We start from the raw sequence: 16682 nt of genomic DNA, 5'->3' as shown, positions 1-16682 counted from the left end.
TTAACTCAGATAAGCCATTTGTACAATTTTATTGAGCAGAATAGCATATCAGAATGCACATGTCAAAACTTTAGGCGGATGGGCTACAAGAGCAGAAGACCACATTGGTTTCACTTCCGTCTGCCAAGAACAGAAAACTGAGGCTGCAGTGGGCCATTTGTGCACCTCAGCAGAAATCCAGATTTGTCAGACCAGGCAATGTTTTTTCAATAGTCTACTGTCCAGTTTTGGTGAGCCTGTGTCCACTGCAGCCTCAGTTTCCTGTTCTTAGCTGACAGTAGTGGTACCCAGAGGGGTCTTCTGTTGCTGTAGCCCATCGGCCTCAACGTGTTTTACATTCAGAAATGCTTTTCTGCATAGCACTGTTGTAACACATGTTTATTTGGGTTACTGTCACCCTCCTGTTAGCTTGGACCAGTCTTGCCATTCTCCTCTGTTTTTTGTTTTTCGCAACATTCTCTTACACTCTAGGGACTGTTGTGCTTGATAATCCCAGGAAATGAGCAGTTACAGAAATACTCAAACCAGCCTGTCTGTCATCAACAATCATGCCAATGTCTAAATCCCTGGTATCACATTTTCCCCATTACTATTGTTGATGTGAACATTAACTGAAGCTCCTGACCCATAATATATAATATATTTTATTATATAAGCTCAAGGAGACTTTACACTCCGTATACATTTAACAGGACAATATACATTAAAATACATTTCAACAGAGGTTACAATCTCAATTACAAAGGGGGAAATAAAACCTCAATCCATAATAGACCGATAATGCACTGAGAAAAGATGTGTTTTAAGCTGAGATTTAAAGATGGAAATAGAGGAGATTTCACAGAGGCTCTGAGGTAGTACCACACTTTAGATGCAACTACACTGAAGGATCTCCCACCAAAAGTGTATAGACGAAATCTAGGAATAGACAACAATTTGGAATCAGAAGAACGAAGAGTGCGTGCTGGTGTGTATGGATGCAGCAGATCACATATATAATGAGGTGCCAGATCACTCAGAGCTTTGTATGTCAGGAGAAGAATTTTAAACTTAATGCGACATGAGACAGGCAGCCAGTGAAGACTAAACAAGATGGGAGTAATGTGTGCAGAATGCTTGGTGTTAGTGAGGACTCTAGCTGCAGAGTTTTGGATGTATTATAATCGGGCAATAGTTTTAGCTGGTAGGCCAGTAAAGAGGCCGTTACAGTAGTCATAATGTGAACTAGTGATTCTGCATCCTTCAAACTGAGAAGTTGTGCTATGTGACATGGATGGAAGAAAGCAGTTTTAGTGATGTTCTGATGTGGGCTTCAAAAGTAAGAGATGGATCAAAAGTGATTCCCAGATTCTTAATGGTTTTAGAGGGTTTGTTCAGATTTCCATCAATATTGACACAAATGTCAATATTTCTTATGTGTTTGTATTTCTTTTTTCAGCATTGAATTTGAGGAAATTACTGTTTAACCAAATGTTTACATCATTGATACAGGCAGTTAATGAGCTGATGGCATGTGTTTCATCAACTTGTGGATGTATAAATCTGGGTGTCATCAGCATAGCAGTGATAATTATTTTATACATTTTCGTTGCTCACACGATTTGCTGATTTGATAATTGTACAGGTATGTACAGGTGTACCTAATATAGTGGCCAGTGTGTGTATGTGTAATATATATATATATATATATATATATATATATATATATTAGATTAGTTCGGATTTCACTTATTCGTTTAGTAAGCATTTTTGTATATCACACTTTTACGCCAGTAGGTGGCTACAAATGAACATCTTTTATGTGTTTTGAGTCATTAAACCATTGATAAAGCACAGAGATGTTCATGATCGAAACAAGTCTAATTATACTTTATTCAAATCAGTGTGTCTACTAAGAGACTTTAACATTATTTAAATATCAGATGAATTTTAGGGGGGCTGAAGCCCTCCTAAATAATGCGTAGTGACACCTATGAGCTCCAAAATTGTTAATCGACAAGCTTCTGCTGAGTCATTCAGTCCATTTTATTTCTTCGTCTTTCCTTAACATTTTTATTTAAAAGCAGAATTCCTGGTTAAGAACTGCACAACCCGTGTTGCTTTAAAAAAAGATCAACAAACTGCAGCAAAAGAGTCTCCCTTGACTCTCAAACTACATTTATATTTGTATATATCACAATATTGATATAATAAAATTAAAATGTATTGTTTTATAGATATAGTCAACAACTTTATATCAATAGTTTTATATTTTTCCATCATTTTTAATTTGCTTTCATCATTTGCAATGCTTTATGGGTCTGTAGTTTATGCCCTCATGAAAGATGTCAAGTACACAGTCTAGCACCTTTTTTTGTTTCATTTTTTTGTCTGATTTTCAAATACTTGTCAAATCAAAACTTATACTGTTGTGATTCACCTCAAAGCTGGTTGGTTTGATTCAAGGCTTAGAACTTTTTTCATGAAGTCCCTATGAAAAAAATGAATGGGCACCAATACGGCTGAAAATGTGGGTGGGTACTATTGTGAAACTATTGATATTATTGATTGACATTATTGATTGACATGTTGTATATGAATGTCTGCTCTTATAGTTCTTCTCTGATTTCCACAGACTAGCCCAGGCCTGATACACACTCCATCATCAAGGAGGCCTGTTTATGTCTACAGCATCAACCTTGTGAGACCCCTCCAGCATCCTCCCACTTCCTACCTTTCAGCTTGATATTTCTTGGCCAGGGCTCCTCAACTTTGGCCTGGATTCCTCAGCCATGTCAAGCCCTAGCAGCAGTCCAGAGAGAGAGGGAGGGGTGGTGGGTTCTGTTCAACTGGAGGACCTCTCATCTCCTCCAGGGTTGGAAACTGACTCAACTTTTGTTGGCAGTCCAGTGCTCAGTCCAGACTCCAGTTCCCACGATACCGCACTCTCAGCCCCGGCAGTTTCCCCAGCTGACTCAGAAAACCTTAGTCCAGATGAGCTTGAGCTTCTGGCTAAACTGGAGGAACAAAACAGGTAGAACAAGAGCTACATGCACGCAAACAGTGTGGCATTGATATCGGTTAAAGGAATAGTTCACACAAAAATGAATATTGTGCCTTTATTTATTCTCTGTCATGTCGTTTCAAACCAGTATGCTATTATTTTGTCCTCTTGTGCGGCCAATTAAAATTTTACATTTCAAGTACCACAGAATTACTCGAAATGCCCATCCCTAATCGTCAGTGCTTGGCACACATCCAAAATTTGAATGCACAGTTTTAGAATTCGAATGTGCATATTTATCTTATCTTCAGTGGATATTTGAATTTCAGATTTTAATTTGACAACCTTATACAAGAAAATATTGAAGAGCGAGGGTCCACAACATCAAATCAGTGCACACACCATGTGTATATGTGTGTTCTCTTTCATGTACATGAAAGACTTTACTCTTATGTTTCCAGAGTCTTGCAAAGGCTTCTCTGTGCGTGCTTAAGAGGGCTGTTCGTGGTTTATCATTTGACCTGTGAGTGCCATAGTGTGAAACTCAGAGCAGTTATTCTCCTCTTCCTGTAACAGCTGATATGTAAAAGGCTTTCAATATTAATAATTTGTGGTGGTTACCTGGCAACCACAATATCAACAGTTGCCATGCTGTATATAGAACTTTAATGAGTGTGCTCAAATCAGACTAATCAGGTTTGATTGGCGGATGATTAAATGGGTGATACGTTTAAGTATAGCATATATATATATATATAAAAAAAATTTAGGGACCGTAATATCAGTTAATCTCAGTGTTTTGTTTGCATGCAGGTTGTTAGAGGCAGATTCTAAGTCCATGCGTTCAATGAGTGGATCTCGGAGAAATAGTGGGTCCTCTTTGGTGTCAAGCTCATCTGCATCCTCTAACCTGTCCCATCTGGAAGAGGACACCTGGATCCTGTGGGGACGCATCGTCAATGAGTGGGACGAGTGGAGACGAAAAAAGGACAAACTTTTGAAGGTTATTTAGTGATCCTGAATGATCATAGCCTATGTGTCATGTTATAGGAATAGTTCACCCACACCCATAAATAAAAATGCTGTCAGTTTTTTGTTTTCTTCTTCTTCGATGAAACACAAAAGGAGATGTTCAGCAAAATAGTCTTGGTAACATTCACTTTCATTGTATGGAAAGAAAATGCAATGAAACTGAATTGTGACTAATGCTGTCAGTACTTTTGTGTTCCTTGGAATGAAGAAATTCCTACAGATTTTGTACAACATGAGGTGAGTTTATGATTTCAGAATTTACATTTTTGGGTGAACTATCCCTTTAAGCCCCTTTTGTCACATGATACAAGTTTCAAAGACAGAAAACAATCTGAAACAATATATTCATCTCTTTTTCTTTTTTATGTTTCACTTATTTCGCAGGAGCTAATTAGGAAAGGCATTCCTCATCATTTCAGAGCAATCGTTTGGCAATTGTTATGTAATGCCACTGACATGCCTGTGAAGAATCAGTATTCTGAACTCTTAAAAATGTCATCTCCATGTGAGAAACTTATACGCAGAGACATTGCCCGCACGTACCCAGAACACGACTTCTTCAAAGGCCAGGACAGCCTGGGGCAGGAAGTTCTGTTTAACGTCATGAAGGTAAGACGTTGAGAAAGGGGAGTGACAAGTAAATGATTACTACTTAAGATCAAAAAGATAAAAACAAGATCTGAACAAAAAGTAATTTTATAAATAAACAAAACCTACTACTTGATCTTAAAGGAATTGTTCTCCCAAAAATGAAAATTCTCTCATGATTTACTCACCCTTATGCCATCCCAAATATGTAATACTTTCTTTCATCAGCTGAAATCAAATGGAGATTTTTAGAAGGATTTCTCAGCACTTTTGGTCCATCCAATGTAAGTGAATGGGTGCCAACATTTTTAAGCTACAAAATCACATAAATCAGCTTAAAAGTAATCCATATGACTCCAGTGGTTAAATCAATATCTTCAGAAGTCATATGAGAGGTGTAGGTGAGAAACAGATCACTTTCACATTCTTCTTCTTGTGTTTTTGGTGATTTGCATTCTTCATGCATATCACCATCTACTGGGCAAGGAGAAGAATTTCAAGCAACAAAAAACAAGGACTTTTGATTTGTTTCTCACCCACACCTATTATATCACTTCTGAAGATATGGATTAAAACACTGGAATCATATGGATTATTTTTATGATGCCTTTATGTGCTTTTTGGAGCATAAACTTTTTGGCACCCACTCACTTGCATTGTATTAACCTACAGAGCTGAAATATTCTTCCAAAAATCTTCATTTGTGTTCAACAGAAGAAAGAAAGTCATACACATCTGGGATGGCATGAGGGTGAGTGATTGATGAAAGAATTTTCATGTTTTGGTGAATTATTGCTTTAAAGACATATTTAAACAACGGCCTGTTTATTTATATTGTTAACTTTAATATGAATCCTCTAAAATTGTATTTAAAATGTAAACTTTATCATTTGTATCTTAACATGTGAATGTGTGTTGGTCTCCTAGGCATATTCTCTGGTGGATCGGGAGGTTGGTTATTGTCAGGGCAGTGCCTTCATCGTAGGATTACTACTGATGCAGGTTTGCTTCTTCTGCTTTGCTGTAATGAGCTGAAGATGCTTAATGAAATACATGTAAAGGGATGTCTGTGAGCCAAGACTATTGTTTCCCTGTTTCCCAAGTTTTGCTTTAACACAGTGTCTCATTCATTATGTGTGTTTAGATGCCGGAGGAGGAGGCTTTCTGTGTGTTTGTTAGACTAATGCAGGAGTACAGGCTTAGAGAGCTGTTTAAACCCAGTATGGCTGAACTCGGTCTGTGCATCTACCAGTTTGAACACTTGCTACAGGTAAGAGAAACAAATGACTTGTATCAAAGCTAACTTTAAATGTTGTATTTAAAATAATGTCTAACATATGCTGTTAAGATTGTATAGAGATATAAAATTACGATTACTTTATTCTCATTGTTCTTTTTTCTAATACTTATATTTCTTCTATTATGTTATTACATTTTTCAAATGCACTGTGGAGGTATACAATGTTGGTCCACAAGGAGGCAGCAGATTTATAGTAGTTGATATTCTGGAGTTGTGTCAGTGGCAAAGTTTCCATTTTTCTGTCACTGGACAGTTGTTTCACTGGTATCTCTTCTGTTCTCCGTCCCCATTAGGAGCAGTTGCCCGAATTGAACATTCATTTCCGTTCTCAGAGTTTCCACACTTCTATGTACGCTTCATCCTGGTTCCTTACACTCTTCCTCACTTTCCTGCCCCTACCAATAGCTACACGTATATTTGACATCTTTATGTATGAGGTATGGACAAGAGAGACTTTCTGTGTGTGCTTCTGTCCTAGCTATACTTTTTAATATAAAATGACTCTGGAAGTTAGCAAAATCTGAAAACCCTCTTTTTTTGAAATATATATATATATATATATATATATATATATATAGAGAGAGAGAGAGAGAGAGAGAGAGAGAGAGAGAGAGAGAGAGAGAGAGAGAGGAGAGAGACTTAAATATGGCCATTAACTTTATATAGTCACATTCATAATGTCACAAATGGTTTAAGAGCAATGGAAAGTCCCAATGTAGACAGCATGGTTAATCTGTGTGAATGTGTTGGATGTGTGTTTTCAGTGTTTCACAGTGAGTGTATCAAGGTGCTTGTAAGAAATGTATTCTAGACAAAAATAATTTAGAGGATGTGCATGTTTTTGTCAGTATTTATGTAATAAACCGTGTGCCATTTCTCAGGGTTTGGAGATTATATTCCGAGTTGGGATAGCAATACTGCAATACAACCAGACAGACCTCATACAGCTAGACATGGAGGGAATGTCACAGGTTAGGAGAAAAAAATCCCCTTTTATCACACAGTAAACAACACTCTCTCTTCTTACCTTACTATCTTCTCACTTGCAACTACTCTCTACAATTAATGCTCTGCTATCTGCATTGATACATAAAACAAAAGTAACACTTAAAGAAAATGTTCACACATAAATGAAAACTGAAGTCATATTTTACTCACCCTTATATCGTTCCAAACCCACATGACTTTCTTTCTTATACAGAACATAGAAAGAAATGAATGAATATCCCAGTCTGTCTTTCAATTGTCATTCCGACATTCAATATAGTGGCAGTTAAAGGAACAGTTCACCCAAAAATGAGAATTTTCTCATTTACTCACCCTTTCATCATCTTAAACTTGTATGACTTTCTTTCTTCCGTGGAACATAAAGAAAGATATTTTAACTGAGATATGATGTCTGTTTGTCCATACAATGCAAGTGAATGGTGATACAATTTTGAGCTCCAGAAATGACATAAAGGATGCATAAGGTTCCATAAGGCTCCTGTGGTTTAATCAATGTCTTCTGAAGCGAACAAATTGGTTTTGAGTGAGAACAGACCAAAATGTAACAACGTTTTTACTGTTTTCACTATTTTCATTTTTTCACAGAATTTGGTCAGCATTCACTTGTATTGTATGGATAAACAGATATCATATCAGAATCAGCTTTATTGCAAGATATTTTATTCCATTTAAAATATCTTCATTTGTGGTCTACGGAATGAATTAGTCATATGAGTTTGAGACAACATAAGGGAAATAAATGATGAGAGAATAATGATTTTTGGGTGAACTATTCCTTTCTTATTGACACATTTTAAAGCTTAAGAAAGTACCAAAAACTACCATAAAGTAGACCATGTGACTTGATTGTCATATTCCAAGTCTTCTGAAGGCATACAGTAGGTTTTGGTAAGAAACAAACTGAAATGTGAGTCATTTGAGACTTGGAATATGTTGAACTACACATGGACTACATTTATGATACTTTTTTCCTCATAAGAAAGTCATACAGGTTTGGAACGACACAAGGGTAAATTATGACAGAATTTAAATTTTTGGGTAAACAACTCCTTAAAAATGTCCTTGCGTCTAGTTTTTAGGACATCATTTTTTCATGTAGTGATCTTTTGATCTGACTCTTCAGGTATTCCGCAATAGTTTTCTTTTTTTTTTTTTTTTTAAGTACACCTCACCACTCCCCAAAAAATATAGCTACATAGAGTAATATAGAAATATAGTGTAATTCAGCATAATGGAGTACATAAGGTTGTCATTTTACAAGTTTATCCCTTTTTTTTATTTTTATAACATTTCACAGCACTTTCAGAAGGCGATTCCTCATCAGTTTGACAGCTGCCCAGATAAACTCATCCTACGGGCCTATCAGGTCAAGTACATTCCCAAGAGAATGAAAAAGTGAGTGATTTGAAAGTATAAAAATATAATGAAATTTAATGAAATAATTTACTTTGGTCTGTATTAAATTGTTGCGTTCTCACTCACAGACTAGAAAAGGAGTATACCACCATCAAGAACAAAGAGATGGAGGAACAGATTGAGATTAAGGTCTAAAGTCTAAAATGTGTTCAGAGAAAATAAAATAGCACAAATATTGTTTTAATATCTTTAGCTAGATTTAGTGTGCGTTCTATATTTAAAGGTGACGTGTGTAGTTTCTGCACCACTTTATATTTATTTTATTTTATTTTAAACCTTTAATTCTGAAGAAGATTGAATTTGAACTGAGAATATCCTTTTTGTTTTGTTTTTTGTCTTAAATTTTAACAGAGACTACGTACAGAAAACAGACTACTGAAACAGAGGATTGAAACCCTGGAGAAAGTGAGATGGCTTCTAACTCATATGGCCTGTTTGCATTAACCAAATTTGGCCTCGATCAATTTATGTTAACTGTAAATATCTGATGATGTGATTCATGTGAACTTTTAGAGCATATCTAAGCAGAGGCTCAGCTGTACTACCTTTGCATTTTTCCTGATAGTAAAGTTTTGTAGTGTTATCTTTGTGTTGTTATCTTATCATTAGTGTCTTTGGAAGTATTGTCTTTTCTTATTTTTTTGCCTTCCTCTGTTGAAATTACTTACCCACAATATTATCTGAATTCCCATTCCGTTATACTTCCAAAATGCCTTTTTAATACTGTTCCGATCCTTTTTCACTATCCTTATCCTGCCTAACTACTTCTCTTCATGTGTATCTATGTTTTTCAATGTCTCTCTTTTTGCTTGTCCTTTGTTTCCTTTCCTTTTCTCATTTCTTTCTGTCCCTTTCCCGTTCCTCTTTATATTTTATTTTTCCGTGTTTCTCCTCTTCTCTCATGGTGTTGTAGGAGAGTGCTGCATTAGCAGACAGGTTGATTCAGGTACAGTAATGTCAAACCAACTGCTCACTAACCCCTTCCTTCCTTTCCTCTCATGGCTTACCCTCTTCATCCTTCCACAATTTCTCCCTTAATCCACTATTCTTCTGGCCCTGCACTGCCTCCTCCTCCTCCACCTCCTCAGTTCTCACTTCAGTTGGGCCTGTTGCATGAAAACATGTTGTTTTTCTGTTGGTGTAAGCTGTTTCCCAAAACTGCCTTGACAGCACATTTGTCTATATGGCTGGAATATTGTCCCAGAGGCACTCCAAATGAAGGTTAACCCTGACACTCTGCACTCTGCAGTGCTCTTACCATTGCATGTGGGATGTGGAAAATAGGTGTGCATCAAGGTTCTGTGTTAGGTCCGTTGGCGTTTTTAGATTTTCATGAAATTTGTCAAATTCACTGGTATTCTTTTGATTCTTGAATTTAATCAGATTTTCCCCGCTTGATTTAATGACCCAGAGGTGTCGTTGCATGTAGTCCCTCTCATAACTTTTACTGGAATGGCATACTTAACCTCCACTTAACCTTAAGTTAAAAAAAAGAATCCTAAGATTTCTCCTCACTCAACCTCTGTTCTCTCAGGGTCAGGTGACACGAGCTCAGGAGGCCGAAGAGAACTACGTAGTTAAGCGTGAACTTGCAGTGGTTCGGCAACAGTGTCATAATACCAGTGAGAGTCTGAAGAAGGCACAGGACAATATCCGAGAACTTCAGCAACACAAGGTAACAGTTATTTAGAATCAGTTTTTGACAGAGTGAATCCACTAATTTTCCCTGATTTAATATTTATTTATTTTTTTGGCCAACTGAACAGAAACACACACATATTTTTATATATATATATATATATATATATATATATATATATATATATATATATATATATATATATATATATATATATATATATATATACGTATATATATATATATATATATATATATACGTATATATATATATATATACTGTATATATAGACAGGGAGAGAGAGAGATTTACTGTAGATCTAGATATCTAGAAAGTTTCCCTTTTTTGTACAGCAACAATGTTATGTAATGACAATTAAGCTCAGTCACATGCTATTTAATTGAGTCAACATGAAATCTGTACATTTACTTGTCTTAATAGACATATTATTGTGGGTTGCACAATATTCCAAAGAATGGAAATGTTTGCCATCATAATCTTTCTCTAAATTGTAATAACTTGCTCAACCTCTTAAACGACTTTCCTTTTTGACTATTGTTACCTTGCCCTTTCATGAAATAATCAATGGATGTAATCAAGTTCTGCACTTTTTTTTTTAATATCCGGTTTCACTCAGAAATACATCACATTTCAAAAGTAAAATGGGTTGTGAACACACTGTCATGTTGACTTTAATCATAGCTCATTATTTTCAGTGAACACATGGCCTTTCACTGTACACAGGGTTTTTTTTTAGTCAAAAGAACTGCTTTCCCACAACACAATTACCCTGAACTACACAGTCTACAAGCGAACTGGGTCATTGACAGGTCAGAGATAGTTTTCTGGTAAGATGTATGAAAATGACTAGTTACTTATTTAAAATTTTCTTTACAGTTCTAAGTTGACTTCATACACATTATTCGATTTCAAATTCGTGTCTCACCCTCACAAGTTATAAGAATGGATACTTAACTATTGACATCTAGCAGACAGGGTATTTCTTTTTTGCGTAGGTGTGAATGGGTGAATGGCGTGTGTGAGAAGATGTTGGGGTGTTGTGTGTGTCATGCTGAGTGAGAGCTGTGAGCATGACATTTTTCACACTCACAGCAACACTCTCTGGTCATTTAGATTTTCCTGTGCCATTCTATACCATAACTGATCACCATCGTAAAGCAGCGCTGAGGTCAACAAAACTACAGTACAGTGCACAGTACATATGTGCAGACATAGACACACACAAAAGCATGCACACTACTGCACCCATAATAATACTTGAAAACGGAAACGTATAAACATTTAAAAAACAAAATATTTGAATATAATTAAGATTAAGATTCAACTTTATTGTCATTTTGCAGTGTACACGTACAGAGCCAATGAAATGCAGTTGTTTTTGCATATCCCAACTAGCTGGGGTCAGAGCGCAGGGTCAGCCATGAAACAGCGCCACTGGAGCAGATAGGGTCAAGGGCCTTGCTCAAGGGCCCAACAGTGGTATCTTGGCGGTGCTGGGGCCTGAACCCCCGACCTTTCGGTCAGTAACCCAGAGCCTTAACCGCTTTCCCCCCTAATATATAGTGGGGTGCAATATTCAGTCAGATAGAAAAAAAAGTATTTTGACTCAATTACTTGACATGGACGAACCAGCGGACCAATCATCGCATCTGAAATGTTGCTCTGGTCATTCTGAAATAACTTTGTCTAGAAAATCCAAAGCCTTCATAGAGTTTGTAGGACAAATATTTTTAATCTGATCTTGAACTGTGTGAAAGATCAGGTTTATTGACTCTTTTGTAAAATATCTTATAGATCTGCACGTTAAAGTTATTTATGTATATATATATATATGGAAACATAGCTAATGTTACAATTTGATTACATTTAATTAGTGACCTACAAATATTGCAGGGGATAGTTCTTAAAGGGATAGTTCACCCAAAAATTAAAATCCTCTCATCATTTACTCACCCTCATGCCATCCCAGATGTGTTTGACTTACTTTCTTCTGCTGAACACAAATTAAGATTTTTAGAAGAATATCTCAGCTCTATAACAAAAGAGGCATAAAAGAGGCATGTGAGTGGTGGTGGTGTAGTGGCCAAATCACAGGGCTGGTAATCAGAAGGTCACAGGTTCTAACCCCACGGCCACCACCATTGTGTCCTTGAGCAAGGCACTTAACTCCATGTTGCTCTGGGGGGGATTGTCCCTGTAATAATTGCACTGTAAGTCGCTTTGGATAAAAGCATCTGCCAAATACATAAATGTAATGTCAATGTAAAATGAATCCATATGACTCCAGTGGTCATATCTTCTGAAGCAATATAATAGGTGTGGGTGTGAAACAGATCAATATTTAATTATTTTTAACTATAAATCGCCACCTTTGGCCAGCCCCAACCAGTAGGTGGCTGAATGTAATAGTGAAAGTCACTTCCACAGAAGCAGGAAGTGAAAGTTTTACAGTTAAAAAGGGACTTAAATATTGATCTGTTTCTCAACCACACCTATCATATCACTTCAGAAGATATGGATTTAACCACTGGAGTCTTATGGGTTACTTTTAAACTGCCTTTTGGGCCTTCAAAATTCTGGCCACCATTCACTTGCATTGGAAGGACCAACAGAGCTGAGATATTCTTCTAAAACTCTTTTGTGTTCAGCAGAAGATTTAATTTATTATAAATCATAAAATAGTCTGATTATTTTTAGGATTAAATGAAGAGATCCACAGATATCCAATGTGTTTTGAGGCTTATAGGTTAGAGACTATATAGATTAATATTATATATGTTTTGTAAAGATTACATCTGTGTGTGTGTGTGTGTGTGTGTGTGTGTGTGTGTGTGTGTGTTTTAAAGTGAAAATTTAGAACACTTATCTTATCTAAATCTGTTTAATTACCTTGAGCAAAGGGGCTGACTGTGGTTGACATGACATGACATGTTACATGTGTAGAGGTGTACGTTTTGTGGATCCACAGCCCGCATTACACACACACACACACACACACACACACACACACACACACACACACTTTTATGGGGACTTTCCATAGACATAATGGTTTTTATACTGTACAAACTTTATATTCTATCCCCTAAACCTAACCCTACTCCTAAACCTAACCCTCACAGAAAACTTTCTGCAATTTACATTTTCAAAAAACATAATTTAGTATGATTTATAAGCTGTTTTCCTCATGGGGACTGACAAAATGTCCCCACAAGGTCAAAAATTTCGGGTTTTACTATCCTTATGAGGACATTTGGTCCCCACAAAGTGATAAATACACACACACACACACACACACACACACACACACACACACACACACACACACACACACACACACACACACACACACACACACACACACACACACACACACACACACACACACACACACACGTTTAATTGCATCTCATAATATAAGCCATCCTAAATGTTAGGCAGTGCTTGTTTTCTCTTGTGTAAGGTTAGTTTCCAGTGTGCCACATTCTATCCTGTTTCTTGCTAAGAGTCCAGTCAATCAGCTAGCACTCTTCGTGCACACAGAGATAAAGTGAGTGAGACTCTCCATGATCTAAACATCTGAGTAAAATGGGTATAATGAAGTGAATGGAAAGGTTGGAGGGAGGTAAGAAAAGAGAAGTTTTTAGTCCGTGGGAACCAGCATTCACACAAGTCTCCAGGCCAGGCCACAGCCCCCTCTGGTAGGCCACAGTATATACACGAAGTAGACAACAGTAGCACACTCACATCAGCACTGCCACAGCAGTGATAGATAACATTCAAACTAACAAAAAAAAAAAATTCCCAGAATCACCATCGCTCTGAGTAGACATTTACAGAATGTTTGTTATGTTATTTTACAATATATGTGTGATGTAGCTTAGTCGTTTCAGATCTGGGCTGGTAACTGAAATCTTGCTGGTTTAAACCATTGAACAGCAATTGCTGTTGGCTAATAAGTGTGGCCTATGATCTTCCTCGAGGAGGTGTTTATCGGCCTGAAAAGCTGAATTCTCCATTGGGCTGCATTACAATTTTAAGACGTTTTATGTTTTACGAGGGACATCTGTTCTTGTTTAAATCTGTTATTTACAAGCATCAGTAGCTACATGAGATGCCCCTGCGATGTCTAGAAAATGATTAAATAAAATGCTCTTTCCTGGAATGACTAACAACTGCGATTGGACCATCCAGTCCATCACTGCCAGTGCTGAGGAAAGTAATATGTACCACGTTTCATTAGCGGTCTGGATGATAACTGCTTGCACAAAATTTAGCCTCTTTACAATGTTCTCACAAAGGGAATGTGATGTTATGGCAGTCATTCTTGCCCACTGTGCAGGCAACAGTGTTTTAATACTTTCACATTTTCTCTATCTTTATCTGTAGTATACGGAGGAGTTTGTGAGCGGGCTGCAGACTCAGTTGGAACAGTCTCGGCTGCAGGAGGCCGAACTACTCGGTGGACTGAAAGAAATGCAGGACAAAGTGCTGGATCTGGAGAAGGTATGTATGGGTCAGGTTTCACTGACAATCATAGTAAAACCTCAAATCACCTACATTGTGGGGACCAGCCAACGGTCCACATAAAAAATCTAATAAGCATGCTAAATAATGTCTCAATGAAATCTGAAAATGCATGCAAGGGTTGAGGATTTTAGGGCGAGTGATAGGATTTAAGGGATAAAAAAGCATCACGCATACAGTGCATCCGGAAGATATTCACATTTTCCACATTTTCCTCATTCCAAAATTGATTAAATTCATTATTTTCCTCAAAATTCTACAAACAGTGCCCCATAATGACAACGTGAAAGAAGTTTGTTTGAAATATTTTAACATAACCAAATGTGGAAAAAGTGAAGCACTGTGAATACATTCCGGATGCACTGTATTTAGGTAGCCACTTTCTAAGGCTTCCTTTATCTGTACTTTTCATAGCTGAATGAAGTATAGTTAGTTAAACTTAACAATTTCCTTTACTCTATAAAACCATGTTGGATGAAAATTTCTGCTGACCTTTCCCAGTGCATTCTAGGAAATCCTTAACTGCAAATGATACATGCGATGATGCCACTTATCAGAATTTGTCTGCATACTGTTGTGGCTGGCTACATTTTAAAATGGAGCTTCAACTTTAGTTGAGTAAAGGTGAATGTTCTTCTGTTTATTTGTGTTGTGTTTGGGTGCATTAATTAAATAATGTCTGTATATTGTAGAGGAGCAGCTCTCTGCCTGATGAAATTAATGTAGCTCAACTTCAGGAGGAGTTGAAGCTGGTGAAACTGAGAGAGCAGGAGACACTCCGGTCCTTCAGAGAGATGCAAGAGGCCGTTACTGACCTTAACCACTGCTGGCAGGTGCAGCAACTCTACTGATCTTTACATACCTCCACTGAACTCCACATAGCTCTACTAAACTCTACAGACAACTTTTGATCTCTATTCAACCCTACTGAACTCTTCAAAACCTAATTAGCTCAACATTCAACTTTTACACAAATCTGCTAATATCTACATAACCCTATACTGAATTCTACACAACTCTCCTGAACTCTTCATGACTCCACAGATCTCAAAACAATCTTAATGAATTCTGGACAACCGTACTGATCTCTGTACAATTTTGCTAATCTCTACACAGCCCTATTGACCTCTGCATAACCCCACTAAACTCTACATACAACATCCGATCTCTACACAGCTCTGCTGATCTCTACACAACCCTGTTGACTCCCACATAACTCTTTTGAACTCTACATACAGCTATACTCAACTCTACACAGCCCTTCAGAACTCTACATACAGCTCTACTAAACACTATACAACCCTTCTGAACTCTACATATAGATCTATTGAACTACATAACTTTACTGATCTCTACACAACTTGACTTATCTCTGCACAACTCTACTGAACTCTACTCAATGACTAAACTGCACAGTTTTACATATCTGAGCACAATCGTACTGAATTCTGCACAACAATACTAAACTGTACATACTCTGCTAAATTCTACACAACCACACTTATCTCTACACAAATCTACCAACCTCAACACAATTCTTCTGAATTCTCCACAACCCTAATGATCTCTGCACAACTCTACTGAACTCTACTTAACTCTGCACAACCCTAGTGGACACTACATACAACACTATTGATTGCTACACAACTCAAATTTACTAATCTTTACACAGCCCACCTAATCTTTATTCAGTCGTTACTCTGCTGATCGTTACACAACTCTACAGTACACAACTCTACAAATCTCAACACAATCCAACTGAATTCTGCACAATCATACTGGTCTCTACACAACCCTACTGATCTCTGCACAAGTCTACTGAACTCTAGATACAAGTCTGCTAACTTTGCTAAACTCTACACAGCTCTGCTGATCTCATCACAATTCTACAGAATTCTGCACAATCCCACTTATCTCTGCATACAACACCTGATCTCTACACACAACTCAACTGAACTCTACACAGCTGTACTGATCTGTATCTGTACAACTCTACACAACCCCCTTTAAACTACTCATTGTCAACTCATTTACATTTATTGATTGGTTTGAAATTCTTAGAAAAGTAAGAAATCCAAAATAAGGAAGCATTCTCTTGCATGGCATGATACTTTGTTGGACCCTCTGCTGCTCCTTAAAGGGATAGTTCACACAAAAATGGAAATTTT

The 16682-nt window shown here is 37.1% G+C and overlaps 1 protein-coding gene across 1 annotated transcript in view; it reads left to right on the top strand.

Annotated features, from left to right (window-relative positions):
• Window positions 1-16682, top strand: part of evi5l (ecotropic viral integration site 5 like) — a 46629-nt gene that overhangs the window by 2480 nt on the left and 27467 nt on the right. The window contains exons 2-15 of the mRNA XM_052138226.1: window positions 2615-3013; window positions 3797-3986; window positions 4400-4624; window positions 5531-5605; window positions 5748-5873; window positions 6197-6340; window positions 6785-6874; window positions 8209-8306; window positions 8396-8456; window positions 8679-8732; window positions 9241-9273; window positions 9862-10002; window positions 14377-14493; window positions 15207-15347. Coding sequence (XP_051994186.1) covers window positions 2772-3013; window positions 3797-3986; window positions 4400-4624; window positions 5531-5605; window positions 5748-5873; window positions 6197-6340; window positions 6785-6874; window positions 8209-8306; window positions 8396-8456; window positions 8679-8732; window positions 9241-9273; window positions 9862-10002; window positions 14377-14493; window positions 15207-15347 — 1737 coding nt within the window. The 5' untranslated portion in view covers window positions 2615-2771. The remainder of the gene's footprint in view (window positions 1-2614; window positions 3014-3796; window positions 3987-4399; window positions 4625-5530; window positions 5606-5747; window positions 5874-6196; window positions 6341-6784; window positions 6875-8208; window positions 8307-8395; window positions 8457-8678; window positions 8733-9240; window positions 9274-9861; window positions 10003-14376; window positions 14494-15206; window positions 15348-16682) is intronic.

This window comes from Xyrauchen texanus, chromosome 11 (assembly GCF_025860055.1).
Source record: "Xyrauchen texanus isolate HMW12.3.18 chromosome 11, RBS_HiC_50CHRs, whole genome shotgun sequence".
Taxonomy (NCBI): domain Eukaryota; kingdom Metazoa; phylum Chordata; class Actinopteri; order Cypriniformes; family Catostomidae; genus Xyrauchen; species Xyrauchen texanus.
This window is presented reverse-complemented; position numbering and strand designations above follow the sequence as displayed.